The sequence below is a fragment of the Psilocybe cubensis genome, chromosome 7 (genome assembly GCF_017499595.1).
Source record: "Psilocybe cubensis strain MGC-MH-2018 chromosome 7, whole genome shotgun sequence".
NCBI classification, from domain to species: domain Eukaryota; kingdom Fungi; phylum Basidiomycota; class Agaricomycetes; order Agaricales; family Agrocybaceae; genus Psilocybe; species Psilocybe cubensis.
In genome coordinates, this window is record NC_063005.1 from 1,261,540 (window position 1) to 1,281,062 (window position 19,523).

The 19,523-nt window shown below is 45.1% G+C and overlaps 4 protein-coding genes across 4 annotated transcripts; 2 read left to right on the forward strand and 2 right to left on the reverse strand.

The window, feature by feature from the left end:
• Nucleotides 1-1,048: 1,048 nt before the first annotated feature.
• Nucleotides 1,049-3,124, forward strand: JR316_0007937 (putative mitochondrial chaperone BCS1-A; the record flags this gene model as incomplete). The annotated part of the gene is made up of 6 exons (XM_047893657.1): nucleotides 1,049-1,373; nucleotides 1,433-1,471; nucleotides 1,527-1,761; nucleotides 1,826-2,096; nucleotides 2,156-2,294; nucleotides 2,349-3,124. The coding sequence occupies 6 exons, from the start codon at nucleotides 1,049-1,051 to the stop codon at nucleotides 3,122-3,124; spliced, it is 1,785 nt and encodes a 594-aa protein (XP_047746972.1).
• A 4,151-nt stretch (nucleotides 3,125-7,275) lies between these two features.
• JR316_0007938 (FAD-binding monooxygenase moxY) lies at nucleotides 7,276-9,188 on the forward strand (the record flags this gene model as incomplete). The annotated part of the gene is made up of 4 exons (XM_047893658.1): nucleotides 7,276-7,508; nucleotides 7,559-7,957; nucleotides 8,017-8,681; nucleotides 8,734-9,188. 4 exons carry the CDS (start codon nucleotides 7,276-7,278, stop codon nucleotides 9,186-9,188), a joined length of 1,752 nt encoding a protein of 583 aa, XP_047746973.1.
• A 469-nt stretch (nucleotides 9,189-9,657) lies between these two features.
• Nucleotides 9,658-10,888, reverse strand: JR316_0007939 (uncharacterized protein; the record flags this gene model as incomplete). Its single annotated transcript, XM_047893659.1, has 4 exons — nucleotides 9,658-9,774; nucleotides 9,829-9,947; nucleotides 10,002-10,205; nucleotides 10,336-10,888. The coding sequence occupies 4 exons, from the start codon at nucleotides 10,886-10,888 to the stop codon at nucleotides 9,658-9,660; spliced, it is 993 nt and encodes a 330-aa protein (XP_047746974.1).
• Nucleotides 10,889-11,352: 464 nt separating this feature from the next.
• JR316_0007940 (Copper-transporting ATPase HMA5) lies at nucleotides 11,353-14,640 on the reverse strand (the record flags this gene model as incomplete). The annotated part of the gene is made up of 4 exons (XM_047893660.1): nucleotides 11,353-11,991; nucleotides 12,051-14,228; nucleotides 14,282-14,401; nucleotides 14,449-14,640. 4 exons carry the CDS (start codon nucleotides 14,638-14,640, stop codon nucleotides 11,353-11,355), a joined length of 3,129 nt encoding a protein of 1,042 aa, XP_047746975.1.
• Nucleotides 14,641-19,523: the final 4,883 nt, after the last annotated feature.

Genomic DNA, 19,523 nt, shown 5'->3' on the forward strand with positions numbered 1-19,523 from the left:
ACTACTTAGTACGGCTTTGAGAGGCATTTTCAGTTGGAAACGCGCAGGATGCGCAGGTCATTGTCAACGTGTAAGATCCAATTTGATCGTTCCACAACGGCCCTTCATATTGCAGAACCCAAAGCTGCATTGTGTGGCATGCAATCTATAGACACAGAATACGGTTATTTCTCATCCATAACCGCCCTACAAGTGTTGTATTAGTTAGTAGTTACAATGCTGTGTTGGGTACCATGATAGCAAGTGCCCTCAAATGAACTGTCGCGTTGCACGATAATAAACAGATTCAACAACAAATGAACTGTCGCTCGCTGGTTACGATAAGGTAAGCCAGAGTTATCTAAGCGCCGCTCAACCAATCGCGATGTATTGCGAATGTGACAAGTATTTGTGACGTATCACAAGCTATACAGTGGCTATGTGTAGTCGCCCCGTTCAAAGGTCCGTCGTATTGTCGCAAACTCCAGTTATCATAATGTCATCGATTGTGACTTTGGTTTCCCTTTGATCGAGTCACCAATGTCTGATAAACTTGAAGAGGCTGTGTAACTGATCAAAGGTGACTATTCCAGTGTACCCTGTGAGTCAAATTTTTAGATTCTTTCAGAAAGCTTCGAGTCTCTAATTGTGAACGTGTTGTAGATCCGGGGATATCATTTTTGAAGGTTTTGGCCTGCAGGCCACTCAAAACCCAATGCAACCTCCTCCAATCCACCTCCAATGCTCCTAAGCTTGTGCATATTAAACAAGAAAAAAGATGGCACCAAAGAAAAAAGACAGTTCAATCTCTAGACGGATCGAGGCTTCAAAACTGCGGACAACTAGGCGGTCAAAGGTAAAGTGTAAGAATGACTCGGGGCGCCTCGCACGCGGCGCTCATATTATCAATTCTTCCGGAACCGCCTTGCTACTCTCGATCGTGCATAAGATTCCTCCTTATGGTCGCCAAAAATACAATTATTGAAAAGAATTGAACACTACTTAAAGATGGCCTTGCTCCTCGTGTCACTTACACATTCTCCCCGCCTTCAGTTGCGTAGCGGCTCATATGGCTTCCCCACTTCTCCTTGCCCAGCAATTTTTGTCTGCGGTCACCACCAGTGGCATCTCTGACCAGTACTCAGGATGCATTAACTCTACGGGGTCAAACTCCACACTCTCGTCAGATGCTACTCAAACGCCTGGGATCCCTACAGATATTTCTTCTTTGATCGGCTTTCTGGTTTCCTTCTCGGCCCTGCGCGATTGGCTGAAACTCATTGTCTTTGGAAGTGCCTTGGAGAGTTGCAGGCGCCTGTGTTTATATCTCTACACCAAACTCTATAATTCATTCTTCATCACTGCGAGATTCGAGGAAGATGATTCTAGTTATGGTGAGCATCAGTTCTATGATACACAAAGTAAATTGACCTATAACATAAATATTGTTTAGACTGGATGATGGTTTGGCTCTCTAAGCAACCCTCGTGGAGTGAGTTTTATGTTCTAATTAACGATTTTAATTGCTAACTGAATTTGATGTATAGAAACCGCCCGTGATGTTCAGATTAGCACACGAACTTTCAACCTCAGTTCAAATGCTGTTATGATTGAAGGAGAAGACGAAGATCCCAATTCCATCGCCCATGGCAATCGTCCATTGGCCTACCTCCCTTCAGAGTCCACAGTTCACTCTTTTTGGTACAAGCGACGCTGGGTGCGTGTGACCAGGGTGATAAGACAGGGTTACTATAACCGTCGCGAAGAAGTTATCGAACTCTGGTACGTTTTCGTTGTTACTGTTGCTCGTTCTCTATGTACTTATCATACCTTTTTTCTTGAAAAGCATAATGTCTACCACTCATAAAGTACTCAACGAGCTTTTGATCGAGGCAAAGAAAACATACCAGGAGGCTCAGCAAAATACTATATCCATCTATAGTTCTGATTGCAACAATAACTGGAATCACATTGCATCTCGTCCTAAACGCCCCTTGACCTCTATTGTCTTGGACCCAGGTGTCAAGGACCTACTCATCGACGATGCTCGAGACTTCATGGCCAGCAAATCGTGGTATTCTGCTAGAGGCATTCCTTTCCGCAGGGGTTATCTTCTTGTATGTTGTTTTCGCGCTACGTATCCCATGGGTTTCGACTGAATTTCTTCCTTTGACAGTATGGGGCTCCCGGATCTGGAAAGACGAGTATCATCCACAGCTTGGCTGGTGAACTCGGTTTGGATGTTTATATCATCTCCCTTTCTCGTTCTCTATTGGACGATACTGCCCTCAGTGACCTAATTTCAAATCTACCTGGTATGCTTTATCGTTTTCATTTTGGGGCGACATGACTTAGAATATTTTTTCTAGAGAAATGCATTGCCCTAATGGAGGATATTGATGCTGCCTTCAACCAGACCTTACATCGCGATTTGGATCCCGAAGATGATAAAGAAAACCCGGAAGAGGATGATGAAAAGAAGAGCCAGGCGTCGACTCCATTTGCCCCCACAACGAGCAGGGTTACTCTCAGCGGTCTTCTAAACGCACTTGATGGCGTTGGCGCACAGGAAGGACGTATTCTATTTGCAACTACGAACAAGTACTCTGCTCTTGACCCTGCTCTCTGCCGGCCTGGACGCATGGATATCCATATTCACTTCAAATTGGCGAGCAAATTTCAAGCCCGGGAACTTTACCGTTGTTTCTACCTTCCTGACTCTGAAAAAGAAGAACGCGAAGAAAATGAGAAGAAGGCGATCGATATAAAGGCAAAGCCGGCTGATGATTCCGGATACACATCTGTCGACGAAAAGACCACCCTCCTATCATCATCCTCGTCGTCAGATGCTGGTTCTACCGTATCTTCTGACCCCGAGCCTGTCATTTTCAACGGCAGCTCACACCGTGCTCGTGGACCTCAGCTGTCAGCGGCCGAAGTCGCGGCTCTCGCTATGCAGTTTGCCGAGATCATTCCAGAACGCGAGTTCTCGATGGCAGCTCTTCAAGGATACCTTATGGCATACAAAGTTCGTCCTTTTGAAGCCATTAAGGATGCACCTGCTTGGATAGAAAAAGAGCGACATGAAGCTGCGAAGAAGGCTGCGAAGGCCAGCAAAAAGACAACCCCTTCCGATAATGTTTAGTGGCTCTGCTCGAGCTATTGTCCTATCCTGCCCTCATCACGGCTCATACGCCTTGGTTCAGAAACGACAGAGGAAAAACCAGATCAATCAATCAATCGACTACTCGAGGTGATTACGATATTCCGACGTCTGTGGATTTAGAGGAGAAACAGCGTTACGAGCCTTTGGTCTCTTTATCTCTACTTGAAATTACCAGAACCACTCCTGGCTCAGCAAACATGATACCACCATTATTTTACTTGATTCACTTGAAGATAGAAATGTACACGATATTAATGACGATATTTTAGTTTTATTGTAACAACACTGGCTTCAATAAATAACATTTCATAGCAGATACAAATAACTTTTGTAATTGGTCATGATTTTCAAATGATGTTTATATCTTGAATATGACATAAACTTCGAGAAAGGGAGACGACAGTCATACTTAAGAAGTCTGTTTGTCCCAGTTGGATTCCTGCCACCTGGTGTACTGTATGTTGGAGACGTAGTCAGATATGTTCCAGTTTTGTGCCATGACAGATTGCGCTGACTAATGAAGGCATGGTCTCAAACTAGCTCTACTCGAATGAACATGCTCTCGTTAAGATTACAGAAAATACAAAAGCTTTCCTATTGCACTAACGGTGCTCATCAAGCGAATATAAGTTTATGACTGTCGTGAACGGTAACTGAAGTACTGACGTCACCAAACGGTCATCAGATGCGTGGGAATCTGTTTAATTCATGTGTGACCCAAACTTCGCGATGTTTCTAACTTTCTTCTTCGAAAAAACTTGCAGCGGTCGATTGGTCTTGAGGAAATCATTATAACCTCCCAAATTTTAGCTTCTTCGTCTCTCCCAGTGCTGGGTGCTTTATAGCAGGGAAAGCAAGTCTAGGTGCGACTTTTTCCATAACCATATGGGACTTTACTACTGCCCGACTTACCGAACATCAGGTCACTAGCAAGGTTAGGCTTCAGGATTTGTTCAAATCATTGATGGAGGTGTCATCAAAGCTATTAACAAGTTTTTCGGCGTAGACCTAATCAACTTCTCCACAATTATTACCAAGTTTCCTGGTATAAGTTGATGTTTTACAAACTGTCTTAGTAAGGTAACAGTGGCTTACATATTTTGCCAGATAACTACATGCTTGAGCGATTCTGACAGGCCGAGAGCTTAGTATTGATGATGCCCTAAACACGGAGGGATTGCAAATGATATCGTGAATTTCTCCTGGCACCATTACATGCAGTCAGCCCCATCCACCCCGCTACTAATAGGCCCAAATTTACCCATTGATGCATTCAGCGATTGCATTCTTAGCATTGGTAAAGCCCTGGGTACTCATTTCCGGAGGAAGGATACTTCTTCACTCTGGCCTCCGGTTCATCAGTGCAACCTCCCGTGTGTTGATACTCATCTTGGTTATCTTTGTACATTGGGTTCTTACATCCGTTTAGAGAGGCCATGATTAACCCAACTATCTGACGGCCTTGTGAACGTTGTTCAAGAACCTGCCTACGAGGGCCCCTGTATGATCTTCCCATATAAATCTTGCCTAAGTTCCCGATGATAACTCTTATCACAGATATTAATCATCTATACCTTAGTTTTCGGACAGACCTTAATGGGAGGGGAAATCATACTAAGAATAATCCGCCCCGGCACCAAAGTTACAAGGTGTCTATGGTGTACGGGTTCAAAATCATGCGTCGGTACTCGTCCCGTCTCGCCTTGAATGTAGGAGCAAATGTGATTCACTCTTCGTAGCATTTATATATCATGAGACAAGTGTCGTGTGTACGTCTTGCGGGATGAGCGTTTGTTTGATGTGATTGATTTCACCTTTTGAACTTGAATCATCATCATACATAATATCGATGAAATATATTTTACTTACAATTTCAACGGAACAATGGATTATGAAGTATCTGATTTAACTAAAATTATCATTCTGCACTAAGGAGGAGCAGTGGGCACCCGGGTATAATTCCACTCTTCATCTATGCCTCCTAGTAGAACGCAGATCCCCCGGCGTCTCGTACTGTGATACAGAATTGGATGAAAACACTTCGATTGCTTAAGTGAGAGATATTAAGTAGCGCCAAATCAACTGATTGCTAACTCCAAACAGCATGCATGGTATTGCCTATACTAGTATACATGTAATACACTTTAGACGCCCAATTTAATGTCCGCGATACTTACTATCATATTGTTGGTCTAAAATTGGTTTGATCATGAGACTGTCATTGTATCTTAATTATCGTAGTAGTAGTTAGTTAGTAGGCAGTGAATGATGTCCCGTCAAATGGATAATTTTTCGCCATCCTCACGGATGCCCATTAGCCTGCGGATGACACACTCACAAGCTGTCAGCCTGTTTCTCTCGTCCTCGTTCATCCATCATTTATAATAATGTTTCAACCCATGCATATTTTTTCCTTGAAAGTTGTTTCTAAGATTTGCGCAAAATGTGGATTCAGTTGTGACAGCTTGTCAATGGGCAATACTGAACCCAGAGTTCAAAAGTTTAATTATTGTGATCAAAACAACGCTGAATCGAGGAAACTTTTGTGGAGTAAATCCTGGAATAGATAGTAGGAAGATACATTATCAGACAGACTCGGGTCAAAACCCGATTCTCCGCAATTTTACGCTATTTCTATCTCCGCAGACTACGTCGGTATTGTGGTCGATGGTATCAGAAGGACTAGCTATCATCAGTCCATGAGAAGATACAAGATACCGCTTGGCACTATCGGTTCGTCGGCTGTACGACCGATTGACTGCGTAACTGTACCTTGAAAATACGGTCTACTATGAGCTGTCCTACCGTAGTTTGGTTTTTTTAAAACATGCCTCTCTCCCGTAGAAAACTATGGTTCAAGTCAACATCGCAAAGATTACATTACTTAATTTGAAGCATTGCATTTCATGAAGGCCGAGATTTTGAAACATGATCCTAATCTTATGTCGGAATCAAGACCCTCGGCTTACTACTAAAGCAAGTTGAACTCTCATCTTTTAGACCAGATGTTGGTATAACATCCTCAGAGGGTAATATAATACCAAGGAGCACCGGCGTTTTAACACTGAACTCGGGGTCAAAGAGATGGACAAAGTGAGGTCCTCAGGCTCCGTTTTCCACACGCCGTCAATAGCTGAATTGTCATGGTATCTTGTTCGGGATGCCAACACTCGCTGAAAAGCCATGGCAAAATGACGAAGAATGGCATCACTCCGAGTAAAGCACATAACACTCCAGTATGATGTGCAATTCTTGTGGAAAGGATACTACTACGAAGCCTAAACATAGGCCCAACAAACTGTTTCATTTCAAGGGGTACGACGTCTTTAGCGGAATGTTATAATTCCTCAATCGTTGTAATTCAAAGGAGTTACAATGAGAGGCCTATGTTTAGTGCCGCTATCGCTCATGAGAGAAGAGTGAAGATCGTTGAAGTCGGCATACTCCATAGGTAGAAATCGGTGTGTATGATTCCGTAAGGATGCCAACAGAGAGCACTTACATGATCTATCGTATACTAGATCATTTTCAGGGACGTAAGATTATGACCCATATTCGGCACTTTTCGATGTCACCGTGAGCGTCTATTGCCATGGCGGGAAATCGCAGTTTACCCGATTCAGAAAGTTGCGTCAATTTACAATTTACAAACACAAGGTCAGACAAAAAATGAGATGTATCCCTACAGAATGCCCACAGAAATATCCTACCGAATACTTGGTATTAAAATCAGATTCCACTACGACAATTAATGACTCCACTTGCCAGGGCGGCCTTACCTGGTATAATCATTGGCCAGACAGGGTCTCCCTCAATTCATTTCTACAGGATTGGCGATTGCCCTCCTACGATGCTACCAGTGATAAACGACATACCCACTTAGTTCTTAGTCCGTTATGATAAAAATTTTTGGCTAAAGTTCCTGGTTCGAAGGATGTAATTCCAGTTACCTCGTTAGATACCGCCGAAGATTTCGGCCCGATGCAGACTTCCTCCTTGATAGTATTTTGTGGTGAACCACTGCAAATGTTACAACTCAGAAATAACCGAGTCAATCGGCGACTTCCTCAGCTATATAATCTGCAATAATTCAGTCTGAGTATTAGCATCAGCCCACACATATCAGTAACATGGCCAACGACAGCATTCCTCTTTCTTCTACACCAACTCCTCTCAGCGCACACCACAGACACGACAAACCGATACACTATGAACGTCCTGTCAAAGTGATATGTATCGGAGCAGGCGCATCCGGGCTTCTACTCGCATACAAGCTGCAGCGCTCCTTTGAGAATTTTGATTTGGTTTTGTACGAGAAGAACGACGGGGTCTCCGGCACTTGGTACGAGAATAGATATCCAGGGTACGTTTCATTCCCATTGCCGTAACCCTGCTAACAGTTAAACGTTCTAGGTGTGCATGCGATATTGCAGCCCACGTCTATACTTGGAGCTTTGAACCCAACCCCAGCTGGTCGTCAGTATATGCTGGTGCAGAAGAGGTCTACCATTACTTCCGTCATTTTTCTGAGAAGTACGACCTTGGGAAATATATAGAACTGAGGCACAAAGTCACCAAAGCCGTATGGGACGCGAAGAAAGGAAGGTGGACTGTTGAAATCACCAATTTGGCTGACGGCAGCATTATCCGCGACACCTGCGACATTCTTGTAAATGCGGGCGGAGTTCTCAATGCATGGAAGTGGCCCGAAATATCTGGTATCGAAACATACAAAGGCAAACTTGTGCACACCGCCAATTGGGACGCTTCGATCGACCTTCGTGGAAAACACGTTGGCGTGATTGGGAATGGGTAAGCTAGTCAATATTTTTGGGCTAATGACGCTTCACACTCACATTTGGGTGATGCAGATCTTCCGGAATTCAAGTCCTTCCAGCTATTAGCTCTCAGGCGAGCAAGATTACTGCGTTTTTGCGTGGTCCTGCTTGGGTCTTTCCAGCTCAGAGCATAGACCAACGCGTTTACTCCGATGAAGAACGCCGCGTTTTTGAGACCGACCCAAATGCCCTATTACAATACCGCAAGGAGATGGAATCCACTTTGAATTCGTTCTTCACCATGTTCATCGCAGATTCTGACGTCCAGAAGGCCACATTTGAAGCCACTGTTGGAATGATGAAGGAAAAGGTCCCTGACGAGAATCTACAAAAATTGATCATTCCCAGTTGGTCTGTTGGATGTCGCAGAATAACTCCGGGCATCAACTATCTCGAGACCCTCACATCAGAGAAGGTAGACCTTGTTTTCGGGACCATCAAAGAGATAACCGAAAAGGGATGCATCGGCCAGGATGGTCAAGAGCATCCTGTTGACGTGTTGATTTGCGCGACGGGTTTCGACACCTCCTATGTCCCTCGGTTTCCTATTATTGGCTCAAACGGAATCGACCTTCGCGAAGCTTGGTCGAAAGAGTCCAAATCGTACCTCGGAATGGCCGCACATGGATTCCCGAACTATCTCATGTTTGTGGGTCCCAACAGTCCTGTCGGAAATGGTCCAGTTCTAGTTGCGATAGGTGAGTCCCTTTAATAAATTATGAGAAGGAAGATTGACTCAATTTTTTTCAGAGGCACAGGCAGATTACATTTGCAAGTTAATTGACCGATGGCAAACGGAGAACATCCACAGCTTCGCTCCAAAGCTCGAGGCTGTGGAAGACTTCGTCGATTATAAGGACGAGTTCATGAAGAGCACGGTCTGGCATCAAGAATGTAGGTCCTGGTATAAGGCCGACAGCGCTACTGGCAAAGTCACTGCACTGTGGCCAGGAAGCAGCATGCACTTCCAAGAAGCTATCGCCGAACCAAGATACGACGATTGGGACATCAAGTACACAGGAAACCGGTTCGCCTTTTTGGGAAATGGGTATTCTCGCACAGAGACGGACACTACAGCCGACTGGTCTTACTACATCAAGAATGAAGACGACAGCCCTTACCTGAGTCGAGGAAAGCGCAGAAAGGTATACTCGAAGTCGGGCACAGTAAATCGTGAAGCAGCTGCTGAGGCACTGATGCTCTGATCGATCCGCAATTTGTTGTTGGCTTGAGGTAGAGAGTTGGTAGAAATTGAGGCGAATATTTATCTCGTGTTTATGTAATGTTATTCGTGTAGGAATCGATGTTTGACAATCGTCATATTAATGTAGGATGGAACAAATGACGATGCGTTGGCCATGCTGCCCTTCATTTCGGATGGTCTTGAAAGCTTGATGTTGTTCACGAGCCTGAGTAAAGTCTGCTGCCTGACATAGTTTCTACCTTGCAGCGTAGCCAAAAATGTCGCATTCTTGAGTCATTATAGAAGAAGTTTGATCCTTTGTTTCTGGCGTCATTGATGGAGATTTTAGAAGATATGACCTGTATGAATTTAAGAATAAAATTTAAACCCGAAGGCATTGAAGATGCTTGAAAAGAAAAAAAGATGCAATTAAGATCCTTCGAACGTTAAATAGAAAACAGTGTAAGTACGAGTGCCGGGAAGAATAGGTCTCACTCGAAACCTAGTCGAAGTCGTTCTGCCTTTTCACGTTCCTTGACGGCGAGCTTATCTTCCGCCTCAGTCAGGGTGTCATCCCAAGCAACAAACAGTTCGGACAGAGTGTCGACCTGTGTAGAGATGTAATGTCAGTAAATACAGCAAGCCAAAAGAAATTGAATTACATATGTTGTGTGGCGTTCGACCAAGGATGATATTCGCATCTCGAGAGATGCTGCAAGCTTCGCGTCTTCCTCATAGGCCTCTAGCAACGATTTTAGGCGGGGTTCCAGTCGTTCGTATTCTGTAATAATTGTTTTCACGGACTTGTTTAAAATCAATAACACGATAAGTTTACCTGGAAGACTTCCTGCGCCAGTTACGCCTTTCTTTTCCAGTGCATCTATCTCAAGCATGTCTCTGTCAGCTGAGCGTATATCGGGCTCCATCTCGACCAAAAGGGCGTTTAATTCTTCGGCTGTCATGTCATCGTATGTTGGGGGATCGGGCAGTATGCCGGACAGCGCGAAAGAAGGGGTTAAGAGGTGGGCATTTTGGTCATCTGGTAATGTTTGCGTTGTTTATGTTAAGTTCATCATTGTTAAAATACCGCAAGAAGAGGGAACCGTAAAAAGGACACAAAAAAGCGGGCAAAAGAGATTCTGAACCAAAGTGTTGAATGAGAAACGTACAATTGCTCATGAACTTTCTTAAACCATCGTTGCCCTCTACAACTTTCCCTAGCCCGCTTTCGACGTTCTTTGTAAGTCGCATCAACGTTTCCCCATTTTTTAAGTTTGCAGTGCCAGCGAATTCTTCTCTAGCCTTGCCTTTTCGGCCCAACGATGCAACACTATCTTGATGTTTCATGCCCAGTATCAACGCCTCTAGCCACCGCAAACGGAGCTCTAGCGCCAACACAGGGTCCACTTTGCCCGGTTTTATGTGCTCTATTCCAGAATGCGCAGAGCCATCTGATACACCCTGTCGTTGAGCAGGTGGTGCTGCGTTCTTGTTTCCATCGAACTCCATGTCAATGTTGTCAATCTCCTCAGCTGCAGTAGCCAACTGCTGATGCTGGGGCTGATGAAATGAGAAAACTCCTGCAATGGTGTTGCCGCTGCTGCCTCCTGCACTCGTGGGTGGTGGAGAGGAAGGCGGGCTGTTACTGTGCGTCGAAGAGGAGAGATGCCGATGGCGTTGGAAGTCGCCTAGAAACACGCTGCCGACTCTGTTCGATCCCATTAGGTTACAAACAAAGCACGGCTCCTGTTAACTTCCTTCAACAAATCTGAAGATCAGTTGTGCGAAGGCGTGCGTTAGATTTATCAGGATATCGGACAACAGGTTTGATTTACGGAGGTTGTATGAGGCCCGTTGGGGTCCGGCAAAGCAAAGTGGGTGGGATTGGGCGGATCCGAAGAAAGGGGTGACGCACACATGTACCCGCGCTCTACTTGTACGTACATCAACATATGGCAATTTCAGGCAGCTCCCAATGGTCAAGTCAATTTCTTGGGAAGTCCTTTTTATTGAAATATTACACGAAGACCCATGAAACAAAGGAGTATAAATACTACTGCTACTGGTCCTAACAATTCCAAAAGATTAATAAACAACAGCAATGAGATTAATGAACGAAATGGACAATCTAAAGAACGAAACGAACCACCAGATAATCTTACAACTTACTTAGACAATACTCAAAATTAAACCGGACTTCTGTCGAGTCCAGTCTGACCCTGGTTGCGCGTCTGCTCCATTTCCACAGGTAGCTGGCTATATCCATATGCCTCAGGTTGCCTCACACCGGCGCTGAACAGGTTTCCGAACGCCCTCACCCTAGCCGTATCCAGAACGCTTGCTGCGCTATCCATGAACATGCCCGTCCACCCGGCGCCACTATCTGCTGTGGCAAGGCCTGCAGTGGGCGTAGCAGCGAGTGCAACGCCTCCGCGAGAGCCGAACCTTGCAAGCCTTTCCTCCGGCATAACACTGTCCATGGGGCGGGTCCACCACTTGAGTGTAAGGGATGAACATACAACGCTTACAGATGAAAATGCCATCGCAGCGCCTGCTAACATCGGGTGCATGTATAATCCGAAAGGCAGGAAGAAGCCCATTGCCAGAGGAATGCCGAGTACATTATATATGCATGCCCAAATGAGGTTCCGTCGGATGACGGAAAAGATTTTGCGAGACAGGTGGAGGGCAGCTACAACGTCGAGAAGATCAGAGCGCATAAGTACAATGTCGGCGGCTTCGATGGCTACAGATGTCCCAGAAGAAAGTGCAATGCCAACGGTAGCAGCAACAAGGGCAGGGGAATCGTTGATTCCATCTCCGACCTATTTGAAAGAGACAGTAAGAGTTGCGGTACGGTTTCAGAGGAAATGTTGATACTAACCATCGCAATACCACCCCCGTATCTTTCCATCATCTCCGTCACAATCGACGCCTTCCCTTTTGGACTCATGCCAGCAGTTACATTTTCCGGACGAATGCCCACTTGCTTGGCGATAGCAATAGCGGTGGATTTTCCGTCACCAGTCAACATACCCACTTCAATGCCCATTTTCTCGAGAGCCATGATTGCATGCCGGCTTGAGGGCTTTGGTGCGTCCGCCAGCGATACCGCAAGTAATGGCTGTGGGTGAACGGCCTTGCCAGAGTTTGGGACCAAGGACACAAAGATGATTGTGCGTCCCACAGAAGTTTCCTGTTCTTCATAGGCTAGAAGTGACGACGGGATATATTGGTGCGCATAATCTCTGTTTGCGTCAAGAAGGCTTCCTTCGCCACTCATAGTCACAAACGCCGCACTGCCAACTAACAGTGTAGCGCTCTTGCCCTGACAAGTGATTTTAGCCCGTACGCCTTGGCCAGTGACACTCTCGAAACCTTGTACATCAGCTTGAGGACCCGATGTACCGAGAAGCTCTTTGCCATAGGTAGCAATAGCCTTCGCGAGTGGGTGCTCGGACCTAGCTTCAGTGGCACTGACCATAGCAATGATTTGTTTGCGACTCGTGACTCCATCAGCACAGAATCCTTCCAGGTCAGTGTCTCCAGCATACAACTCCGTGTTCGAGATCAAACCCGGAGCGGGTACCCAGTGCATACCCACGACAGTGAGTTTGCCAACTGTCACAGTGCCTGTCTTGTCGACCAAGACGTGTTTAATGCTTTTACTTGCCTCGAGTGCTCGACCGCCTTTGATGAGAATCCCGTTCTTCGCGCCTATACCGGTACCAACCATAATAGCAGTAGGCGTAGCTAAACCAAGCGCACATGGGCACGCAACGACAATTACACTGATGCACATCTGCAAGCATACCGCCAGTTTACTGGTACCGTGCATGTGGAACATCTTCGGCAGATGATCATCATCGACAAAGTAGCTAAGGAGTAACCATGCAAGTAGCGTTAGAGCTGAGAGGCTAATAACTGTAGGAACGAAATGGCCTGCAACTTTGTCTGCAAAAGCTTGTATAGGTGCCTTTGATGTTTGTGCTTCCTCGACCAGGCGGACAATTTGTGATAGAGCAGTGTCCTTGCCTGCACGGGTGACAACCATATCGAAAGTGCCCAAACCATTGACGGTACCTCCGATTACTGAATCTCCAACAAGTTTGGTGACAGGAAGAGCTTCACCAGTGATCGCACTTTCGTCAACACTGGATGACCCACGAATAACATTGCCGTCCGCTGGTATTTTGTCTCCGGGTACTAGCTTGACGGTATCGCCGACTTCGACAAGTTCCGTTGGGATTCTCTTTTCCTGTGTGCAAGCCGGGGCGTCGGTATAAATGGTGGCCATAGATGGAGCAAGGGACATCAAATCCGTAAGAGCCGCACTTGTCCTGCCCTTGGCTTTGTTTTCCAGGTACCGGCCCAGAGAAACGAACATAAAGAGCATAGTACTTGTTTCGAAGAAAAGATGTGGGCGATAGTCAGGTGTTGTGTTGAACATGGCCGCGAGCATGGAGAAAACAGAATAGAAATACGCAGCTGATGTTCCTAGAACAATTAGCACGTCCATAGTAGCTGACCCGTGCTTGAGGGATTTATATGCATTCCTGTAAAATCTGGCACCAATCCAAAATTGGGAGGGTGTGGTGATAATGAATGCCAGAACATCCCCCAAATAGATGGCACTGAAAAGGCGATATGCAAGAACATCCCTAACACCAGGGATCCTAGGACCGATCATATGTAGGAAGAAGACGGGAACGGCGAAAGCTAAGCTCCATATGAAACGTGAACGCCATTCTAAAACTTCTTTCATCCTAGTCAAAGACTGAAGTTGAGTGGCATCCTGTTGGTCTGAGAGAATGGCATCGAAGCCCATGTCCTCAATATGCCCAACCATTTCTCGAGGTGTGATAATTGCACGATCAAAATTGACGACGCAGGTTTCCGTGGCAAGGGAAACAGCAACACCCGTGATACCTGGTAAAGCGGAAAGGCCTGTTTCGATAGAATTGGTACACGCTGCACAGGTCATCCCATATATTTTGAGTTGGACAGTGTCGGCTCGTGCGGGTGGTATTAATGTAGCATCGAACCCAATATCAGAAATTTCCTGCACAGAAAAATGGGTTTTGAGATTTGCATAAAATATGAAGTTTGGCTTACATTTACGAGTTTCACTACTGTCCAGTGCAGAGGATCGTACTCAATAACCGCCCGCTCTGCAAGAAGAGCCACTTTGACTGAATGGATGCCCTTCTGGTCCCTAAGCATGCCTTCGATTGCCTGGAGTGGAGATTGGAATCTGCAAGAACAGAATAAGATAGACGCACCTCAACACACGCCCCACATGTCATCCCCTCGACCCTCAACTCGCACTTTTCTGATTCAGGCATCGCGGATGTCAGCTTCTTGGCGTATTCGTCATCCATGAGAGGTTTGGAGGAAGGAGATGGGGAATCGGACTGAGGGAAGGAAGCAGAAAGCGGGGATCGAGCCAATATGTTGTTTAGGAAGGAGGACATGGTGTCCCAGTATTACGAGTCCGATGCGGTGTGAGAACGGTGTCCAGTGTTGTCGGATTAGTCAGGGCTTGAATTAGGCCTTGAACGTCAGGGCAATTAGAAATGTGATCCGAAGCAAGCCCACAGAAAGTTGAAGTAGAAGGAGGGTATAGACGTAGTGTGAGTATTAGTAGCTCTGTATTCCCGTATGCGCCTGCGCGGAATATTTACAGCAGATTGTCCACTATTCAGTAGTCGCTGTGAGAGTACAAAGAACGCTTGCTACTGACGTCACGCCTAACAATGGCCTGTGTCACAGATGATCATGTGTCACGGATCTATTTTTGCTCTTCCGTGTTAGCCGACAGGCCTGCCGACCATGTTCCGAACTGTCATCATGAACGACTAGCGTAGTACCTACTCCCACTTGTCAGGTAGAATCGTCAAGTTGAGCATTCGAAAGTTACTTTACACCCTTCAAATCCTTACTGAATACAATGGCTATAATAATGTCTTATCTGATTGTTGAAGAAAACAAGTACGTCGCCATATTGCCTCAACCACCCATTTATGCCTCGAATTTGCCTCAAAATGTCCCGTTGCCAAATTTCAAACGCTTGGATTATTACAAAAAAAAACATCCTAGAAGAATAGCCGAGCAACCTCGGTCTACGAACCTTTAGGTCAGGTAGTGTCATTAACAGCCATTGTTCTCTGGGTTTGAGACAGGGTTTGAGCCGCGCGCGACCTTTGTATGTGCCAAAAACGCATCACAGGACGTTGAGCTGCAGAGGAACAATGTGAGTAGCCAGAGAACTATTTGTCTTTGGTTTGTAGTCGGACAAACTTCGCGCATCTTCTTACACTTTCCGCTTTTTAAGGTTACGACAAGCACAAGGCAAGCGCCTCTAAACCTCTGCCGCTTGGCGTTTCCAAATTGATCAAATTGATCTTTCGGGATACCTTTGGTCAGGGATGTTGGTCTCCAGAGTACAGATTACGACTTCTATAACGTCTCTTCGAGCTTCATATTGTACTGATGGTCATCTAGTACCCCGAGGTTTGCCATCTAATGGAGACACACAATCACAGGAAAGTCTGTCGCACCTTGTTGATATTTCCACCCTCATCGATCTACCTAAGACATCTTTGAAATCAGTGGCTAAGGTGAATCCTTGAGCTTCGTTTTCTTTACTTCCTCGCCCATTAATGCAGTTAGCTACCGACCTTATCTCTTCTAGTCTGATTTATAACTACGACTGTACCAATGCATAAACCGCGACTGTCATTTGATCCTTAACCAGATATGGTTCCCGATCCATAAAATGTTATCCGTTGTCCTGCATCGATAGACCGTACATCTGTGCGGCGCAAGATCTTCTAGTGACGCCTTCTTACCGAAATCCTTCTGTCATACTTTGGCACGAGGACCGCAAAGTTATGCGAGATTAACTTCCGGGCAGCACTTGCCTTAAACGCGCTTGGCGGACGACGATGCTCCTAGCGTGTCATTGTGGCAATGACTTCCAAGTTTCTGTATGCTCTAGACATAATATGCTTCAAGTTGTTCCCCACAACGGTATTGATATTACTCATATACAAGATAGGCGGAATTAATTCACTGAGACTTCCAACAATTACAAGGGTTTAGCTCTCGGTGCTTGAGCGAGCCATCGATAAGTAAATAGTAGGGGACTAGTGGCTGTTGTTGACAATCCCAACAAGTGTACTGTTACGCTTCGCCTCGAACGCAAGCTTGAATAGATGTTCGCAATGTCTCCGGAATGAAATAAAGACACGCCTTTGGTAAAATAAAAGTGTGTTTTGGCATATGTCGACATACGTTGAGTATAGGAAAGTGCGAGCAAAAGTGATGCCATGCCTGACTTGTTTTGGCGCACAAATTTGTATACACCTCATACAATGCCAATGCTGAACAATACTGAAACGCAACCAGTGATGGAATAAAAAATAATCCTGGAAGACATCGGTGTTCATCAAATGAGATACGCAAATCAGAATGATTGAATACACGAACACGACAAGGATATTATTGGGAGGGTTGTTGTCCATACCTGCGCTAGTAGCATTGCTAGGGGTGTTTCCAGGGCTGGAAATATTATCTATAGCGTTGTACGGATGCAGGACGGTCAACAGATATCCAGGAGAAACTGGAACACCCTCATCGATGAACCACAAAATGTTGTTCACAGAGTTATTCAACATTGCAGAGTTGTAGTTGAGAAGACTTTTATTTGCGCTCACTTGACCAAATTGATGTTGTATGAGATGAGACTCAACTGATGGAGCTTTGAGTTGAGAATATATTGAGCACTGGACAAAAGCAGCTGGATTAGAGTATTCACTGTTTATACTACATGCCGTTGAATACAAAGAGAACAGAAACTTAAAAAAAATATCGAGATGTTAAAATTCCAAGTGAACAGCACTTACTGCCGAAACAGCACCTTTAGCTCGAACCAAAGTATAAATATCCACTTCCACCGAAGAATTGGTGACATTCCTGTCGCAGAAAATCAGGGCAATTCAAGGAATTAAGGCTTTCTACATCAGACAATGATATCAAAACAGCGAAATGGCCGAAAGGTAAACTTGGAGCGGTAAAGTTGTCCGCCATTTCCTCAGAATAATGGACTAGAGCGCCCTTGAAAGATATGAGCAAGCTAAAGAAATGGGGAGATGTAAACCTTACTCTGGAAATACCCTTGATCGAAATAGGACCTGCAAGTCGTAAAAGTTAAAACTAAGTCGCTGAAGAGACGTACACAATGACTGAACGCCGTTCGCCCACCCGATTTTCCAGATCACGTGGGTGTTTAGCTCGCGGCAGATGGCGGCTGGTTCAACATCCTCTTGGCATCCACCAAGACACCTCGTCAGGTTTACTTATGTCTCTGAGATGGGCATGTAGTTACTGTAAAGCGCCATATACTCACGGCACTTAGAACGCGATTCTAACCAAACGGAGTCATCATCAAACATCCCTAAACATGTGTTGTGGTTGACCGCGTGAATCGAAGTGGACTTGGACATGATTGTTCAAATTGGCATCGTTTCTAGGTAATTCAAACATTATACTATTGACACACTCAGTTGCATTAGCACTAGAAATGAAATTAAGGACAGAATATAGTCATACTATTCATATTGTAGAGTGTTTAAAAGGAAATCTTGTGTAATCATTAAGAAGAACTTAAAGACTATTTCAACTGATCACTTCCGTTCTCCAACAAGAGGTTGGTAACAATCGCGTTCTAAGTGCCGTGAGTATATGGCGCTTTACAGTAACTACATGTCCATCTCAGAGACATAAGTAAACCTGACGAGGTGTCTTGGTGGATGCCAAGAGGATGTTGAACCAGCCACCATCTGCCGCGAGCTAAACACCCACGTGATCTGGAAAATCGGGTGGGCGAACGGCGTTCAGTGTACACAATGCGTATGCCATCATGAGTCAAATTCGTGGGAAATGATGGAATATAGGCTAGTAGGACAGGTTGCGACAGAAAGGAGAGCCCCAGACCGGTAGGAACAACGTGTCCAAGGATGAACAGGTCGGGAGAGAGAAAATGACCTGAGAGAGTAAGAGGTCGCTCTTGCCTGGTGTTCCGGAAGGCATATTCAAGCAAAATGTCGACCGTGGAAGACTCTTGAGTCTCAACACACGGACTCAAAATTGAAGTACCCTACACGTGATCTCTCATGTTCTTCGCCCAATTCTACTCACAGAACTACATCAGTTATGCGAAACCAATCACATTTAGGGCCTACAACATGGGAAATCTCGAAAACGCAACTCGATACTAATCGATAATGTCATCTAAAGCATTCAGATATGAATGTTATCCGGGTCCTGCACTAGCGATGTTCGATTCGTGGCAATTCGACTCGGAGGTACTGGTTCCTTGCTGAACGCTGCATGGTTCCGCATATATTTGACCAATGATTAGCTGCCATCTAATGCAAACCGGGTGTATGATACTTACAGCAATTCGTAACGTGCGAGTTCCTTTTTCATAACTTGGTTCTCCAGATGCTGTTTTACAATTTCTTTCTTTTTAGTAGGCGTAAAGTCAGTGAAACGTCAAACTTCAGAGGAGGCTTTCTTCAATAAGGCTGACTACAACCTCGATGTGTTCAATTTGCATTCAACTGGCAAAACTATTCTCCCCACTTCAAAGCCTTGCTACTTAGAAAATTGCTTTGTTCGGGCATGCTGCGACTTCTTTACAAATGCCGACATGTACCTTCGAAGTTTTGTTCACAAAGTCAATTTGGTTCAACTGCGCGCATGGAAACCATACACACGCAATAGTTGCATGGTTGGATTCCAATATCCAGAAGTTTTGCTGACTGGTGGTGTTTTGTATAGAGCTAGTAGGTTATCTGCATAATGTGCTAAATCAAAGATCACTGATTCTGGAAAGTGAAAGCGTCCGATTTTTTTCTCAAGACTCGATGAAGTGGAGGACGAATTTATGAGAAGCCTCATTTCAAAACAAGAATGTAACTCTTGGTAATCAAGTAACATGCCAGGAGCCACTGCAGATGTATTGCAGGTATGTTGGGAATTTTTTTGCCACACTCGATTCCAATTGAACGGCGGTTATGTTCGTTACATGTAATACGATCATCTTGCGATAATCTATGACTTTTTGGTCTTCAGAATTGCAAATGCCTACCAAAACGATCGTTACAATGACTGTCTAACTTAACGAGAATTACCTGACGCCGTCTGGTAATTCTCCTTACTACCCTATTTTTGGTTTAGGCTTTTGCCCTGGTTAGTTTATAATAAGTAAACCCCTAACTTAACTGCGTTATCAACCCCTGATGTGACTTTTTTCTCTCTATTTTCTACTTTGTTCAATGATGTTGACACT